Genomic DNA, 14,164 nt, shown 5'->3' on the forward strand with positions numbered 1-14,164 from the left:
CTCCATCACCTCCACTAGCTTTGTTCATAGTGTTGCTTTCTAAGGCCCACTTGACTTCACATTCCAGGATGTCTGGCTCTAGATTTGTGTCACATCATCATGATTATCTGGGTCGTGAAGATCTTTTTTGTACAGTTCTTCTGTGTATGCTTAACACCTGTTCTTAATATCTTCTGCTTCTGTTAGGTCTATACCATTTCTGTCCTTTATCGAGACCATCGTTGCATGAAATGTTCTCTTGGTATCTCTAATTTTCTTGAAGAGATCTCTAGTCTTTCCCATTCTGTTCCTTTCCTCTATTTCTTTGCACTGATCCCTGAAGAAGGCCTTCTTATCTCTTCTTGCTATTCTTTGGAACTCTACATTGAGATGCTTATATCTTTCCTTTTCTCCTTTGCTTTTCACCTCTCTTCTTTTCACAGCTATTTGTAAGGCCTCCTCAGCCAGCCATTTTGCTTTTTTGCATTTCTTTTCCATGGGGATGGTCTTGATCCCTGTCTCCTGTACAATGTCACGAACCTCATTCCATAGTTCATCAGGCACTCTATCTATCAGATCTAGGCCCTTAAATCTATCTCTCACTTCCACTGTATAATCATAAGGGATTTGATTTAGGTCATACCTGAATGGTCTAGCGGTTTTCCCTACTTTCTTCAATTTAAGTCTGAATTTGGTAATAAGGAGTTCATGATCTGAGCCACAGTCAGCTCCTGGTCTTGTTTTTGTTGACTGGATAGAGCTTCTCCATCTTTGGCTGCAAAGAATATAATCAATCTGATTTTGGTGTTGACCATCTGGTGATGTCCATGTGTAGAGTCTTCTCTTGTGTTGCTGGAAGAGGGTGTTTGCTATGACCAGTGCATTTTCTTGGCAAAATTCGATTAGTCTTTGCCCTGCTTCATTCTGCATTCCAAGGCCAAATCTGCCTCTTACTCCAGGTGTTTCTTGACTTCCTACTTTTGCATTCCAGTCCCCTATAATGAAAAGGACATCTTTTTTGGGTGTTAGTTCTAAAATGTCTTGTAGGTCTTCATAAAACCGTTTAGCTTCAGCTTCTTCAGCGTTACTGGTTGGGGCATAGACTTGGATAACTGTGATACTGAATGGTTTGCCTTTGAGACGAACTGAGATCATTCTGTCATTTTTGAGACTGCATCCAAGTACTGCATTTCGGACTCTCTTGTTGACCATGATGGCTACTCCATTTCTTCTGAGGGATTCCTGCCCGCAGTAGTAGGTTTGTAAAAACATACATGTATACTAGAAGGAAGAGAACGCAGCATATACACTAGAAGGAAGAATCACTGGAAAAAAATTTTTTTGAGGTACAAATCTTTTCCTGGTTTTGTAATAAACTGGCTTCACTGGGCAGAGTTCTAGAGTTTCTCTGCACACACCTTTTGGCATATCATAGGAAATCCCTGTGGTTCAGAATGTACTGGTCTTCATTTGCCCCCATTCTCTTAACTTTCTAGACTCAAAGTAGAAAAGAGGTGACTGGAACCCTCTCGGGGCCACGAGAAACGGATCACCCACACCCTCATCTCCAGGAGCTGACTGGTCTCTGGGCTTTGCTCACTGAAACAGGCTGGGAGTGAGGTCAAGGCCAGCTGCCTTCTCTAGGCCAATCTTACTCCAGATTTGTAGGAATAAGAATCACTATTTTTTCTTGTAGCTGCTAAGAATATTAAAATAATTTTCCATGTCTGCTACATTACAGTTCTTAACTAGAAATCTGAATTCTCTAATGTTTATTGGAATCCACTTCAGCATGTGTGCCAAGTTGCTTCAGTCGTGTCCAACTCTTTGTGACTCTATGAACCGTATCTGCCAGGGTCCTCTGTCCATGGGATTCTCCAGGCAAAAATACTGGAGTGAGTTGCCATGTCCTCCTCCAGGGGATTTTCCCAACCCAGGGACTGAACCTGCGTTTCTTATGTCCCCTGCATTAGCAGGTGGGTTCTTTACCACTAGCGCCACCTGGGAAGCTCATCACAGTAAATTCTTAGTTCTTCTATTTAGAATTATAACACGAATTTAATACCTTATAATTAATTATATAAAGCATTGCTTTATACACAATTTCTCCCAAAGTCTTTTCAAACAAAATCATAATTTCAAGGCAAAACACTTTTGTGAAAAGATATCAAAAGGCTGTCCATTACATACCTTTCTATCAGCTAGAGTGTTTCTATGTCTTAGGAGTTAACTTAGTCACTGACAATTTGGTTTCTAAATGTGCAAGTTAACATCCTAAAAAATGTCCCCTGCACATCCCTTCCTTCCCTGGTTGAGACTGGTCAGATGACAGAAACAAGAGGCGGTGTGTTTTCAAATTAACAGAGCAATTAACAAAGAAACTTTGATCTTCAGAACTTATTCATGTGGTCAAGTCTACGCGTCTTCAATTATGGATAAGCAGTGATTTTAGCGACAAGCACTGCTTATTCTATGCCTTTCCCTTCTCTGATTAAAGCTGAGTAGACAACATTAACGGAGAAGGCAATGGCACTCCACTCCAGTAATCTTGCCTAGAGAATCCTGTGGCCAGAGGAGCCTGGTGGGCTGCTGTCCGTAAGGTCACACAGAGTTGGACACGACTGAAGCGACTTAGCAGCAGCAGCAGCAGCAGACAACATTAAAGAATAAAAATAATCCTCCTATGGCAGCAACCTTTGCAAATGAGGCAATCGCTACATATTCATTAATCTGGTTAATATTTGCTAATATTCTCCAAGAGAAAGTGGTTCTCTCACCACTTACACAAACTACTGATACATCTTCAACAGCATTAAATGTCGATGTATTGAGAGATCACCTAAGAATTTAGTTTCTAAGTCATCACAAGGGCCTATGTTCCCTCTGCAAACGCCATCTCCACCATCAACAATAAGTTTGAATGTTCAATTATGTACCTTCAAAAATACCATGAATCCCTTCCACAGTTTTTGTGGGTTTTTTTTTTCAGTTTTAGTGTAAAGCATATTATAAACGATTAGATTCAGAGACAGCTTTACCAATATTATTCTGCAGAAGAATAGTTAAAATCTCTTCCTTTCCACACAGGGGGTTAAAGGTTCCACCAATTTTGTTTACTGCTCTTTCCAAAAATGACTAATACCACTCTACTCTCTCAGTCTCTCCAGTTTTCAAATACATTTGATACACATTTAATGCTAAGACAGTAACTATGGAAACATCACCCATATTTCTTTGGGTGAGGATCAGTTACGTGTTTTCCGGTGCATGTAAGGAAATAACTGGTTTCAAGCGATCTCGCGCGAGAACATGTCTGCACTCACCCACAGTTTCCTGGTGCCTCCCTGCTGCCCTGTGGGAAGTTCAAGGTGAAGGTCTCCTCCACTAGAGTACATTTCTACAACCTGAGACAGAAGAGTACACGATGGTTAAGTTAAAATCATATTCTTGATGCAAGTGATTTGCTGTTATGCAGAAATGTTTGATGGCTTAATTGCGTCTATCAGAAAAAATTTAAAAGATGCTTATAGATACAAAGGGTAAGTATTGGTAGGGTAAGTATGGTGTCACAGCATCAGAGGTAGTGCCCATATGTATAAGCAATGGTGCAATATTTAATTAAAACAGGTAGCTTTGAAATATCAAACTCAGAAATGGTGTAGCTGTTTCAGAGAGCGGATTTTAGAAAATCCATCTGGAGGACATATATTTTTGTATTTTCCCAAGGAAACGTTTCTAGAAAGGATCAAATTTTAGAAACACACATTCTGTATTTCTTATAGTAATGCAAGTTCTTCTTTATTCGCACATCTACAACCAGACCCAGTAGCAGATCTAATAACTGCTGCAACTGCGACACGCGCTCAGTCGCTCAGTCGCGTCTGACTCTTTGTGACCACATGGACTGCAGCCTACCTGCCAGGCTCCTCTGTCCATGGGATTTTCCAGGCAAGAATACTGGAGTGGGTTGTCATTTCCTACTCCAGGGTGTACTCCCGACCCAGGGATTGAACCTGTGTCTCCTGCATGGGCAGGCAGATTGTCTACCACCGAGCCACCTGGGAAATCCTAATTGTGACACAGTGAGGAGCGTATCGTATCGACAGGCAACAGCATCAATGCAGGATGAAACTATCTGATGCCTTCTGGGAGCAAAATCACAGGGACTATTAATCTCTGTAGAGATGCTAATACGTGTAGGCTTGTACCTACACCCATGTTTCTTTTTTAGCTAATTAATTTCTTAAAATTTTTTTTCTTTTTACAGTATTGCATTGGTTTCTGCCATACAACAATGCAAATCAGCCATAACAATACATATTTTTGAAAAAGAGCTGTACTGAGGTATGATTCATGTACAATAAAACTCTACATTTTGAAAGTGTACAACGAGATAGATTCTGACATGTACATGAAGATGGAATGAAGCTACCATCATAATTATGATATTAAATAAACCCTTTACCTCCCAAAGTTTCCTCACACCCTCTGCAATTCACCTGCCACTCTCGGCCCTTTCCCATCCCCAGGCACCGCTGAGCTGCTCCTGGCCACTCAAAATTAGTCTGTTTCCTAGCATTTTATATAAATGGGAGCACACAGTGTATACTCTTATGTCTGGTTGCTTTTACTCAGTGTAATTATCTTGAGATCTATTACATTGTTTTGTTACTAACAGTTCATTTCTTTTTTTATTTTATGGATATGCCACAATTTTAGATCCTTTCACTTGCTGGTGAACATCTGGGTTGTTTCCAGTTTTTGGTCGTTACAGATAAAGCTGTTATGAACACCACGTTTTTGTGTGGACATCTGTTTTTCTTTCTCTTGGGTAAACAGCAAGGAACAGAAGGGTCATATGCCTCTTTGCTTGTATAAAAAAAAGGAGCCTTTTGTTTAAAGGAAGGTTATCCTGCCTCTTAAAAATAAAGAATATATTTAATTAAATGCAAATCTCGGATGAAGAATGAGAATGGGTGGAAAACCTTTACTTGTCTTTATCACAAACCAGGAGTACATAAAAAAGGACAAAGCAGGACAGACAGCAATACTTTAGTATATGCTGAAAGGCTTTTGTTTTTGGTGTGTGTTGTTGTTACAGTCATGATTTACTCAAGACTAAGGAGCTAGGATCTTGTCTGCGTATTATTACTTGCCTTCCAATGTATTACTGGTCCCCTTCAGTACTGACTGTGCTGACAGGAACAGCACCTTAACTGATGGGGTGACTTATAGGACTTTTTCTGTAAAACCAGGAAACACCACGTGTTATTTCATTTAGAAATCTTCCAAGGTATTCAGGAAACAAGCCTAACAATGTTTGAAACAAGATTAAAAGGTTGAGTCCTGACAAGAGGGAAGGGAATGTGGAAACAGGGACAGATAAAGGCTAAATTACAAAATCAAAGGGAAGATAACCTTAAAACTAGAACAACAGACTCCTAACTTTCAGTCCACTGCTAGCTATTTCTAATAAAGTTTAGGGGAAAAAGGACGCCAATGATATATACAAATGATAATTTATGTAAAAAAAAAAAACCTCACGAGGAACATTAAGTTCAGTGTGCCCCTGTATCTGTACACAAGCACACAGAGAAAGGCCTGAGGAGACACACCGAGGTTACACGAAGCTTTTCAGGGCAGGAGCTGTGATAACAACAGTTATTAGTTACATGTGGTTCAGTTCAGTCGCTCAGTCGTGTCTGACTCTTTGCGACCCCATGAATCACAGCACGCCAGGCCTCCCTGTCCATCACCAAATCCTGGAGTTCACTCAGACTCACGTCCATCGAGTCCGTGATGCCATCCTGCCATCTCATCCTCTGTCGTCCGCTTCTCCTCCTGCCCGCAATACCTCCCAGCATCAGAGCCTTTTCTAATGAGTCAACTCTTCACACGAGGTGGCCAAAGTACTGGAGTTTCAGCTTTAGCATCATTCCTTCCAAAGAAATCCCAGGGTTGATCTCCTTCAGAATGGACTGGTTGGATCTCCTTGCAGTCCAAGGGACTCTCAAGAGTCTTCTCCAACATCACAGTTCAAAAGCATCAATTCTTCAGCGCTCAGCCTTCTTCACAGTTCAACTCCCACATCCATATATGACCACAGGAAAAACCATAGCCTTGACTAGACGGACCTTAGTCGGCAAAGTAATGTCTCTGCTTTTGAATGTACTATCTAGGTTGGTCATAACTTTCCTTCCAAGGAGTAAGCGTCTTTTAATTTCAAGGCTGCAATCATCATCTGCAGTGATTTTGGAGCCCAAAAAAATAAAGTCTGGCACTGTTTCCACTGGTTCCCCATCTATTTCCCATGAAGTGATGGGATCAGATGCCACGATCTTCGTTTTCTGAATGTTGAGCTTTAGGCCAACTTTTTCACTCTCCACTTTCACTTTCATCAAAAGGCTTTTCAGTTCCTCTTCACTTTCTGCCATAAGGGTGGTGTCATCTGCATATCTGAGGTTATTGATATTTCTTCCGGCAATCTTGATTCCAGCTTGTGTTTCTTTCAGTCCAGCGTTTCTCATGATGTACTCTGCATAGAAGTTAAATAAGCTGGGTGACAATATACAGCCTTGACGTACTCCTTTTCCTATTTGGAACCAGTCTGTTGTTCCATGTCCAGTTCTAACTGTTGCTTCCTAACCTGCATACAGATTTCTCAAGAGGCAGGTTAGGTGGTCTGATATTCCCATCTCTTTCAGAATTTTCCACAGTTTCTTGTGATCCACACAGTCAAAGGCTTTGGCATAGTCAATAAAGCAGAAATTGATGTTTTTCTGGAACTCTCTTGCTTTTTCCATGATCCAGCAGATGTTGGCAATTTGATCTCTGGTTCCTCTGCCTTTTCTAAAACCAGCTTGAACATCAGGGAGTTCACGGTTCACGTATTGCTGAAGCCTGGCTTGGAGAATTTTGAGCATTACTTTACTAGCATGTGAGATGAGTGCCATTGTGCGGTAGTTTGAGCATTCTTTGGCATTGCCTTTCTTTGGAACTGGAATGAAAACTGACCTTTTCCAGTCCTGTGGCCACTGCTGAGTTTTCCAAATGTGCTGGCATATTGAATGCAGCACTTTCACAGCATCATCTTTCAGGATTTGAAAGAGCTCAACTGGAACTCCATCACCTCCACTAGCTTTGTTCATAGTGATGCTTTCCAAGGCTCACTTGACTTCACATTCCAGGATGTCGGGCTCTAGGTGATTGATCACACTATCGTGATTATCTGGGTCATGAAGATCTTTTTTGCACAGTTCTTCTGTGTATTCTTGCCACCTCTTCTTAATATCTTCTGCTTCTGTTAGGTCTATACCATTTCTGTCCTTTATTGAGCTCATCTTTGTATGAAGTGTTCCCTTGGTATCTCTAATTTTCTTGAAGAGATCTCTAGTCTTTCCCATTCTGTTCTTTTCCTCTATTTCTTTGCATTGATCCCTGAAGAAGGCCTTCTTATCTCTTCTTGCTATTCTTTGGAACTCTGCATTCAGATGCTTGTATCTTTCCTTTTCTCCTTTGCTTTTCGCCTCTCTTCTTTTCACAGCTATTTGTAAGGCCTCCCCAGACAGCCATTCTGCATTTTTGCATTTCTTTCTCTTGGGGATGGTCTTGATCCCTGTCTCCTGTACAATGTCACGAACCTCATTCCATAGTTCATCAGGCACTCTATCAGATCTAGGCCCTTAAATCTATCTCTCACTTCCACTGTATAATCATAAGGGATTTGATTTAGGTCATACCTGAATGGTCTAGCGGTTTTCCCTACTTTCTTCAATTTAAGTCTAAATTTGGTAATAAGGAGTTCATGATCTGAGCCACAGTCAGCTCCTGATCTTGTTTTTGTTGACTGGATAGAGCTTCTCCATCTTTGGCTGCAAAGAATATAATCAATCTGATTTTGGTGTTGACCATCTGGTGATGTCCATGTGTAGAGTCTTCTCTTGTGTTGTTGGAAGAGGGTGTTTGCTATGACCAGTGCATTTTCTTGGCAAAACTCGATCAGTCTTTGCCCTGCTTCATTCTGCATTCCAAGGCCAAATTTGCCTGTTACTCCAGGTGTTTCTTGACTTCCTATTTTTGCATTCCAGTCCCCTATAATGATAAGGACATCTTTTTTGGGTGTTAGTTCTAAAATGTCTTGTAGGTCTTCATAAAACCGTTTAGCTTCAGCTTCTTCAGCGTTACTGGTTGGGGCATAGACTTGGATAACTGTGATCTTGAATGGTTTGCCTTGGAGATGAACAGAGATCATTCTGTCGTTTTTGAGATTGCATCCAAGTACTGCATTTCGGACTCTTCTGTTGACTATGATGGCTACTCCATTTCTTCTGAGGGATTCCTGCCCGCAGTAGTAGATATAATGGTCATCTGAGTTCAATTCACCCATTCCAGTCCATTTTAGTTCGCTGATTCCTGGAACGTCGACGTTCACTCTTGCCATCTCTTGTTTAACCACTTCCAATTTGCCTTGATTCATGGACCTGACATTCCAGGTTCCTCTGCAATACTGCTCTTTACAGCATCAGATCTTGCTTCTGTCACCAGTCACATCCACAGCTGGGTATTGTTTTTGCTTTGGCTCCATCCCTTCATTCTTTCTGGAGTTATTTCTCTACTGATCTCCAGTAGCATACTGGGGACCTTCTGACCTGGGGAGTTCCTCTTTCAGTATCCTATCATTTTGCCTTTTCATTCTGTTCATGGGGTTTTCAAGGCAAGAATATTGAAGTGGTTTGCCATTCCCTTCTCCAGTGGACCACATTCTGTCAGACCTGTCCACCATGACCCGCCTGTCTTTGGTTGCCCCACGGGCATGGCTTGGTTTCATTGAGTTAGACAGGCTGTGGTCTTAGTTATTTAGATTTAAATCACTGGATATAAAACTGAAGGTTCAGGCCCTCAGCCACCCTAGCCACAAGTTCACGTGCTCAGCAGGCCCAGTGGCTGGTGGTTCCAGTACTGGACAGAGCAGATACAGAACACTCCCACTACACCAGAAAGTTCTGCTGGACGGTACTGGAGTGGAAGGCAGCAAGTTCAAGGGGACTTCTGCCTCACACATGGGAACTGTTAATAGTTTTCAGTGAGAACATACTTGTGTGCTAGTGTTGTATAAAGAACAAATGAGGTGTAATTTCTTGCTTTGCAATACTTTCTTAAATTTGAGGACATGTTCACGACACACAGGACTATCGGGTTAAGAGTGTCTTCCACACAACCTTCCAGTTTTAAAAGCAATTAAGTCAGCGGAATGTGACAGGACAGTGACTATAGTTAATAATAACACTGTAACTGTACATTTGAAAGTTACTAAAAGAACAGATCTTAAAATTTCTCATCCTAAGAAAAAAATTTTTTGTAATCACGTGTGGTGATGTTGCTAACGAGACTTACTGTGGTGATCATTCTGTGACAGATACAGATCCTGAGTCACTATGCTGTTCACCTGAAATTAACACAGTGTTATATGGCAATTACACCTCAAGTAAACAGTGTCCATCAGGAAGGGACTTGGAGTTTTTCTCTCAAAAACAAAAATAAAACTGCTTTCCAGAGACAATCTATTGGTGGTTCTTCTTTTTTTTTTTTTTTTTTGACAGGACCCTGTGGCATGTGGGATCTTAGTTCCCAGACCAGGGATTGAACCAGTCTCAACCACTGAACTGCCAGGAGATCCCAATCTGCTGGTTCTGAGAGAGCAACCCTGGCTTTCCATTTGCTCTCCTGTGTGCTGATGAGAAGTGCACTGAGATAGACACTCAACTGAAATGCTACATGACTGGAAAAGGACTAGACAAGCCAAGGGAAAAAATTCCGTACTGAACTCAGAGAGAGTTTTCTCGAAGGTAGTATGATGCCTCAAAAGGCTGAGGAGCAAAGACACAGACTGTAAGGCTACTTAAGTATGATAACTAGGGTGACCTCCATCTTTCCCAGCAGAAAGCAAGACCCTCAGCCCACGGTGGGGCAGCCACAGCGGCGGTATACCCCTGGGGCTCTGTAACACTGGTGCTGCAGCTGTGCGTGTCAGCTCACACAGCAGGGCCTGAGAGAACCAGAGGACAATCCTTATTTCTTGGACTAAAAAACAGTCAAGAAAAGAGAGCAGCACGAATTTACGAGGTTTCTGTATAGTTTTGTGATAAAAGTTAGCTGAAACAGGGAAAGAACACCATTCCCCAAAGCAGCAAAAGGATATAAACGAAGACCGATGATGGAGAGGAACTCTTTCTCACTTGTAAAAGCAGGAGACAAGGCACTTTCCTCTTTCGCGATGAAGATACTCAGCACATATAACCAGAATGTGGGGGGAGTGTTTTCATCAATGGCTATCCTCACCCAATGGCAGCTGAGTTTGCAGGGAACCCTTTGTTGCTACTTCAGCATACAATTTCCAGACATTTCACAAACCCAGATCTGAATATCTCATTGTATTCTTCCTTGTTTTCCTCTTCACCATTTATGAGCCTTTCTACCAGGAAGTGCCAGAATGACAAAACCCACTTTCGTCGTCAAATCAAAGCTCAGCGGCTCACACAACACACGGTGCTTATTCTCCACCTGCTATTTTCAAGCTATATGCTCAGTTCTTCAGTGTTTGTCCGAAGAACCCCATGGGCCCTGGGAGTAGACATTATTCTGCAAATTATCCACATATCCTTCCACACAGACAGCACAGCTAGAAGCTACAATGGCAACAAACGTCCATGGCTAGAAGTCACTGGGGAGCTGGGGCGGGGGACCTGAGGAAATACCTGAAGGAGCAACACCAGGCACTGCCACCGTGTCAGAGACAAGGCTGAGTGAGGAGGGGTTTCAAAGGTGGAAATAGGATTACTGAAAGACTGGGCAAGAAAAGGAGTTGGATTTTTCAAAGTAAAAAAATAAGTTGGCTTTTAATCAATGGTTCTACATTATCCTTTCCTTGGATTTTAATTTCCAGGCTGCCATCACCCAAAATTTAGTATTACTAGAAATAAATACAAATAGTGGATTTAAAAGTTTAAACTGGGCCAGAAGGAGCTCAAGCAAGAAAAGTAGGGGCCTCAATATAGACGAAAACTCTCCTTAAATTAAATGTAGAGCCACTTAAAACTAACACCAGAGAAACCATTTAAAAAATGGTTCCAAAAATTCAATAACCAGACTGATATAATCTCAGATTACAAGCAGCATTAAAAGAATATCTTGTTTCATTACTACATACTGGCATACATTTTAAAAACCTGTTTTAGGTAATCTAAAAACTGTAAAAGACTGAGATTTCACACTAAGCATTAATTTCCACTGAAGTGAAACATGTTAAAAAGTCACTGTCATAAACTCACCTGTAAAGGCTCGCTGTGAGGATTGTGTATGTTTATTATAGGTGAGAAACTGCTATTCACAGGGACTCTGGCCCCAAGGAACGGCCTCAATCGGTATGGATTTGGAACTCCAACACCAAATACCTGTTTCCAAGTGGGGAAAAAAAAAAGCAATCTGAGTAGCTTTTATAGTTTTAGATTACATTTTTAGAGTTACAACTGATTGATTTAGGGAAAACTGGTGAATTTACTTATGGCAAAATCTTAATTCTTTTAAAAAGGACATGTAGTTTCTATACTTGACTTATCAGCTGATATGAGATATACATATATATCAAGAATATATATATTCATATTTATATACATATCTCTAACATATATATACATTTGGAATGATTTCTATAATATATTAGAAATTAAACTGCTAGCAGTCCTTCATGAAGTGATGGAGAGACAAAGGAAGAAAAACAGAGAATCCTAAGATTTCCCTGTTTCAATCACCTGAAGATGGCTCTAGGGCCCAGACACTCTCTCAAGGACCAAGCCCAGTCCCAGGTCATCCTACATAGGAATGTGGGCTGACCAACAGGGTGAGCCAGTCACTCAAACGACAAACACTTATTAAGTGCCTATGATGTGCTGGGCACAAGCATGTACAGTTGTGAATAATTCAACAGTGAACAAGATGCATAATGTGCCTGTCCTTACGGAACTTAAATTCTAGTATGAAGGGCAGATAACAATAAAAAGGTTTTTAAAAAAGGATAGTGTGATACAGAGCAGCTAGTTGGAGTGAGGATAGGAAAATTCTTTCAGAGAGGGTGGCCGGGGAGGTGACGTGAGCTGATGTCAGCTGAAAGATGAAAAGAAGCAACAGTGAACCTTCAGCAAGGGGAAGTATATAGGCAAAGGGCTGGAGGCAGGAAAAGGCCTGGCTTGTTGGGAGACAAAGAAAAAGATGAGAACCATGGTCAAATGGGATGAGATGGGAGAGCTAATATGGGAGTCAGACCCTTAGAGCCTTGCTGGCTTTGCTCAGAAGCGTGCCTTTTGCTCTAAGAGCAGTGTCAAAGCATGAAGATTTACGTGAGGGGCTGACTGGATGTGGTTTATGTTCAGAGAAGACCATCAATGGCTACAGCATGAACAATGGACTGTGGCAGGGGCTGTGGAGGAGAGGAAAGACAGTCAGGAGGCTCTGTGTCACCCAGGGAAAGGGAGGGCCGGCCGGCCTGGGAGACAGCAGCGGCGCTGGAGAGGAGAGAGACATTTAAGAGCAAGACGTGGCGAAAGACTCAGTGTGGGGAGGTGAAGATGTGCGCAGTGAGGCGCACCCTGAGAACCACCCGACCACGACCTCAGGTCGCCCAAGGTCAGCTGCGGGTGCCTCTGGAGGGCACAGGTCTCTCCAGTCTCATGGAGCTCTTTCCATTTATTCAGCAAGTATATGCCAAGTGCTCTGTAGAGCACGTCGAAGTCACTCATCCATACAGGCTTCCAAAGTTTACCGAATGCCTACCAAATGACTATTAAAGACTTACTCACCATAAATAAGCATAAGACATGATGTCTGACTAATATGAATGTTTACTCTGACAGTGATTTCCAAAATACACAAATAATTTACAAAATACATGAAGCATTCTGGGTAGCTAAGAAATGTTCAAAAACAAGCATAAAAACTGCAAGGTAAGATATTAGCTAAGGAAGGATTTGAGTTCCATGGGCAGTACAGCTCAGTGGTTAATAGGATAGTCTTTGTAGCTATAAAGACATGGATTTGAATCCCTGCTCAACAACTTACCGGTAGCATAAGCGCAACTGCTTACCCTTTCTAAATTTCACCTTCCTCATCTAAAAAAATGAGGAGGACAGTATCTGTAATGCAGACAGAAGTGCACGTAAAGTGTGTAGAACAGTGCCAAATAAATTATTTCTTTGTAATCTTGCTATATAAAAAAACTGATTGAAAAAACACTAACTTTCTTTAATAATCCAAACAATGATTATACACATACAGGGTTAGTTGCTCAGTCGTCTCCGACTCTTTGAGCCTCCATGGACTGTAGCCCGACAGGCTCCTCTGCCCATGGGATTTCCTAGGCAAGAATACTAGAGTGGGTTACCCCTCCTTTCTCCAGGGGATCTTCCTGACCCAGGGATTGAACCTGGGTCTCCTGCATTGCAGGCAGTTTCTTTACCAATTGAGCCACGAGGGAAGATGAAAAATTTAAACAATTACCAAAGAAAAACAGGGACACATCTTTTAATCCTGAAACTGTTATCACTTCATAAGTGTGCAAAAAGTAAAAATTTTAAAAAAATCTAGAGGCACTGTGAAAATATTTTTACCTGTTCTTCTGCCAACCAATCTTATATGAACACTTTAGCTGTAGCTTTTAAAGATCATTTGTTCAGTCTGGTTTGAATAGGGATATTCACAAATGCAGTTGTAAAGTATAAAAATGCTCTAACTCTAAACTCTTACATTTTCCCTGATCATGAGTTTTTGAAAAGAGTTCCTAAGATGTCGTATAATAGGATGAAGATGAAAACTGTATTTTATAAATGATAAAGATTTCATTCTGATTCTTACCTGGTAAGTGAATACCCCATGATTAGATGTATTAATAAATAAAGTATTTTCTACATTTCCCACTACTCTTGCAAGAAAAACTACATCAAATGATGTATTTCCTCCTGGAAGAATTTTCTGAAAAAGAAAAGCAGTAAGTTAAATTAGTATTAAAAAAAAAAAAAGTATCAGATCATAGTGTCTACATGTAGACAGCTAAAGTTCTCTAAAACATCTTAGAATCATTTCCATAAACTAGCTTTTTCCTCCCCAAAATTTACGTTTCAAATTAGCCAAACTATTT

At 41.1% G+C, this 14,164-nt stretch overlaps 1 protein-coding gene across 2 annotated transcripts in view; it reads right to left on the minus strand.

Annotated features, from left to right (window-relative positions):
• TMEM131 (transmembrane protein 131) overlaps window positions 1-14,164 on the minus strand; it is a 177,692-nt gene that overhangs the window by 57,253 nt on the left and 106,275 nt on the right. For both annotated transcript variants that reach the window (XM_018054885.1, XM_018054883.1), the window contains exons 6-8: window positions 13,882-13,998; window positions 11,307-11,429; window positions 3,303-3,383 (exon numbers count right to left, since the gene is read on the minus strand). In XM_018054885.1, coding sequence (XP_017910374.1) covers window positions 3,303-3,383; window positions 11,307-11,429; window positions 13,882-13,998 — 321 coding nt within the window. The remainder of the gene's footprint in view (window positions 1-3,302; window positions 3,384-11,306; window positions 11,430-13,881; window positions 13,999-14,164) is intronic.

Source organism: Capra hircus, chromosome 11, assembly GCF_001704415.2.
Source record: "Capra hircus breed San Clemente chromosome 11, ASM170441v1, whole genome shotgun sequence".
Taxonomy (NCBI): domain Eukaryota; kingdom Metazoa; phylum Chordata; class Mammalia; order Artiodactyla; family Bovidae; genus Capra; species Capra hircus.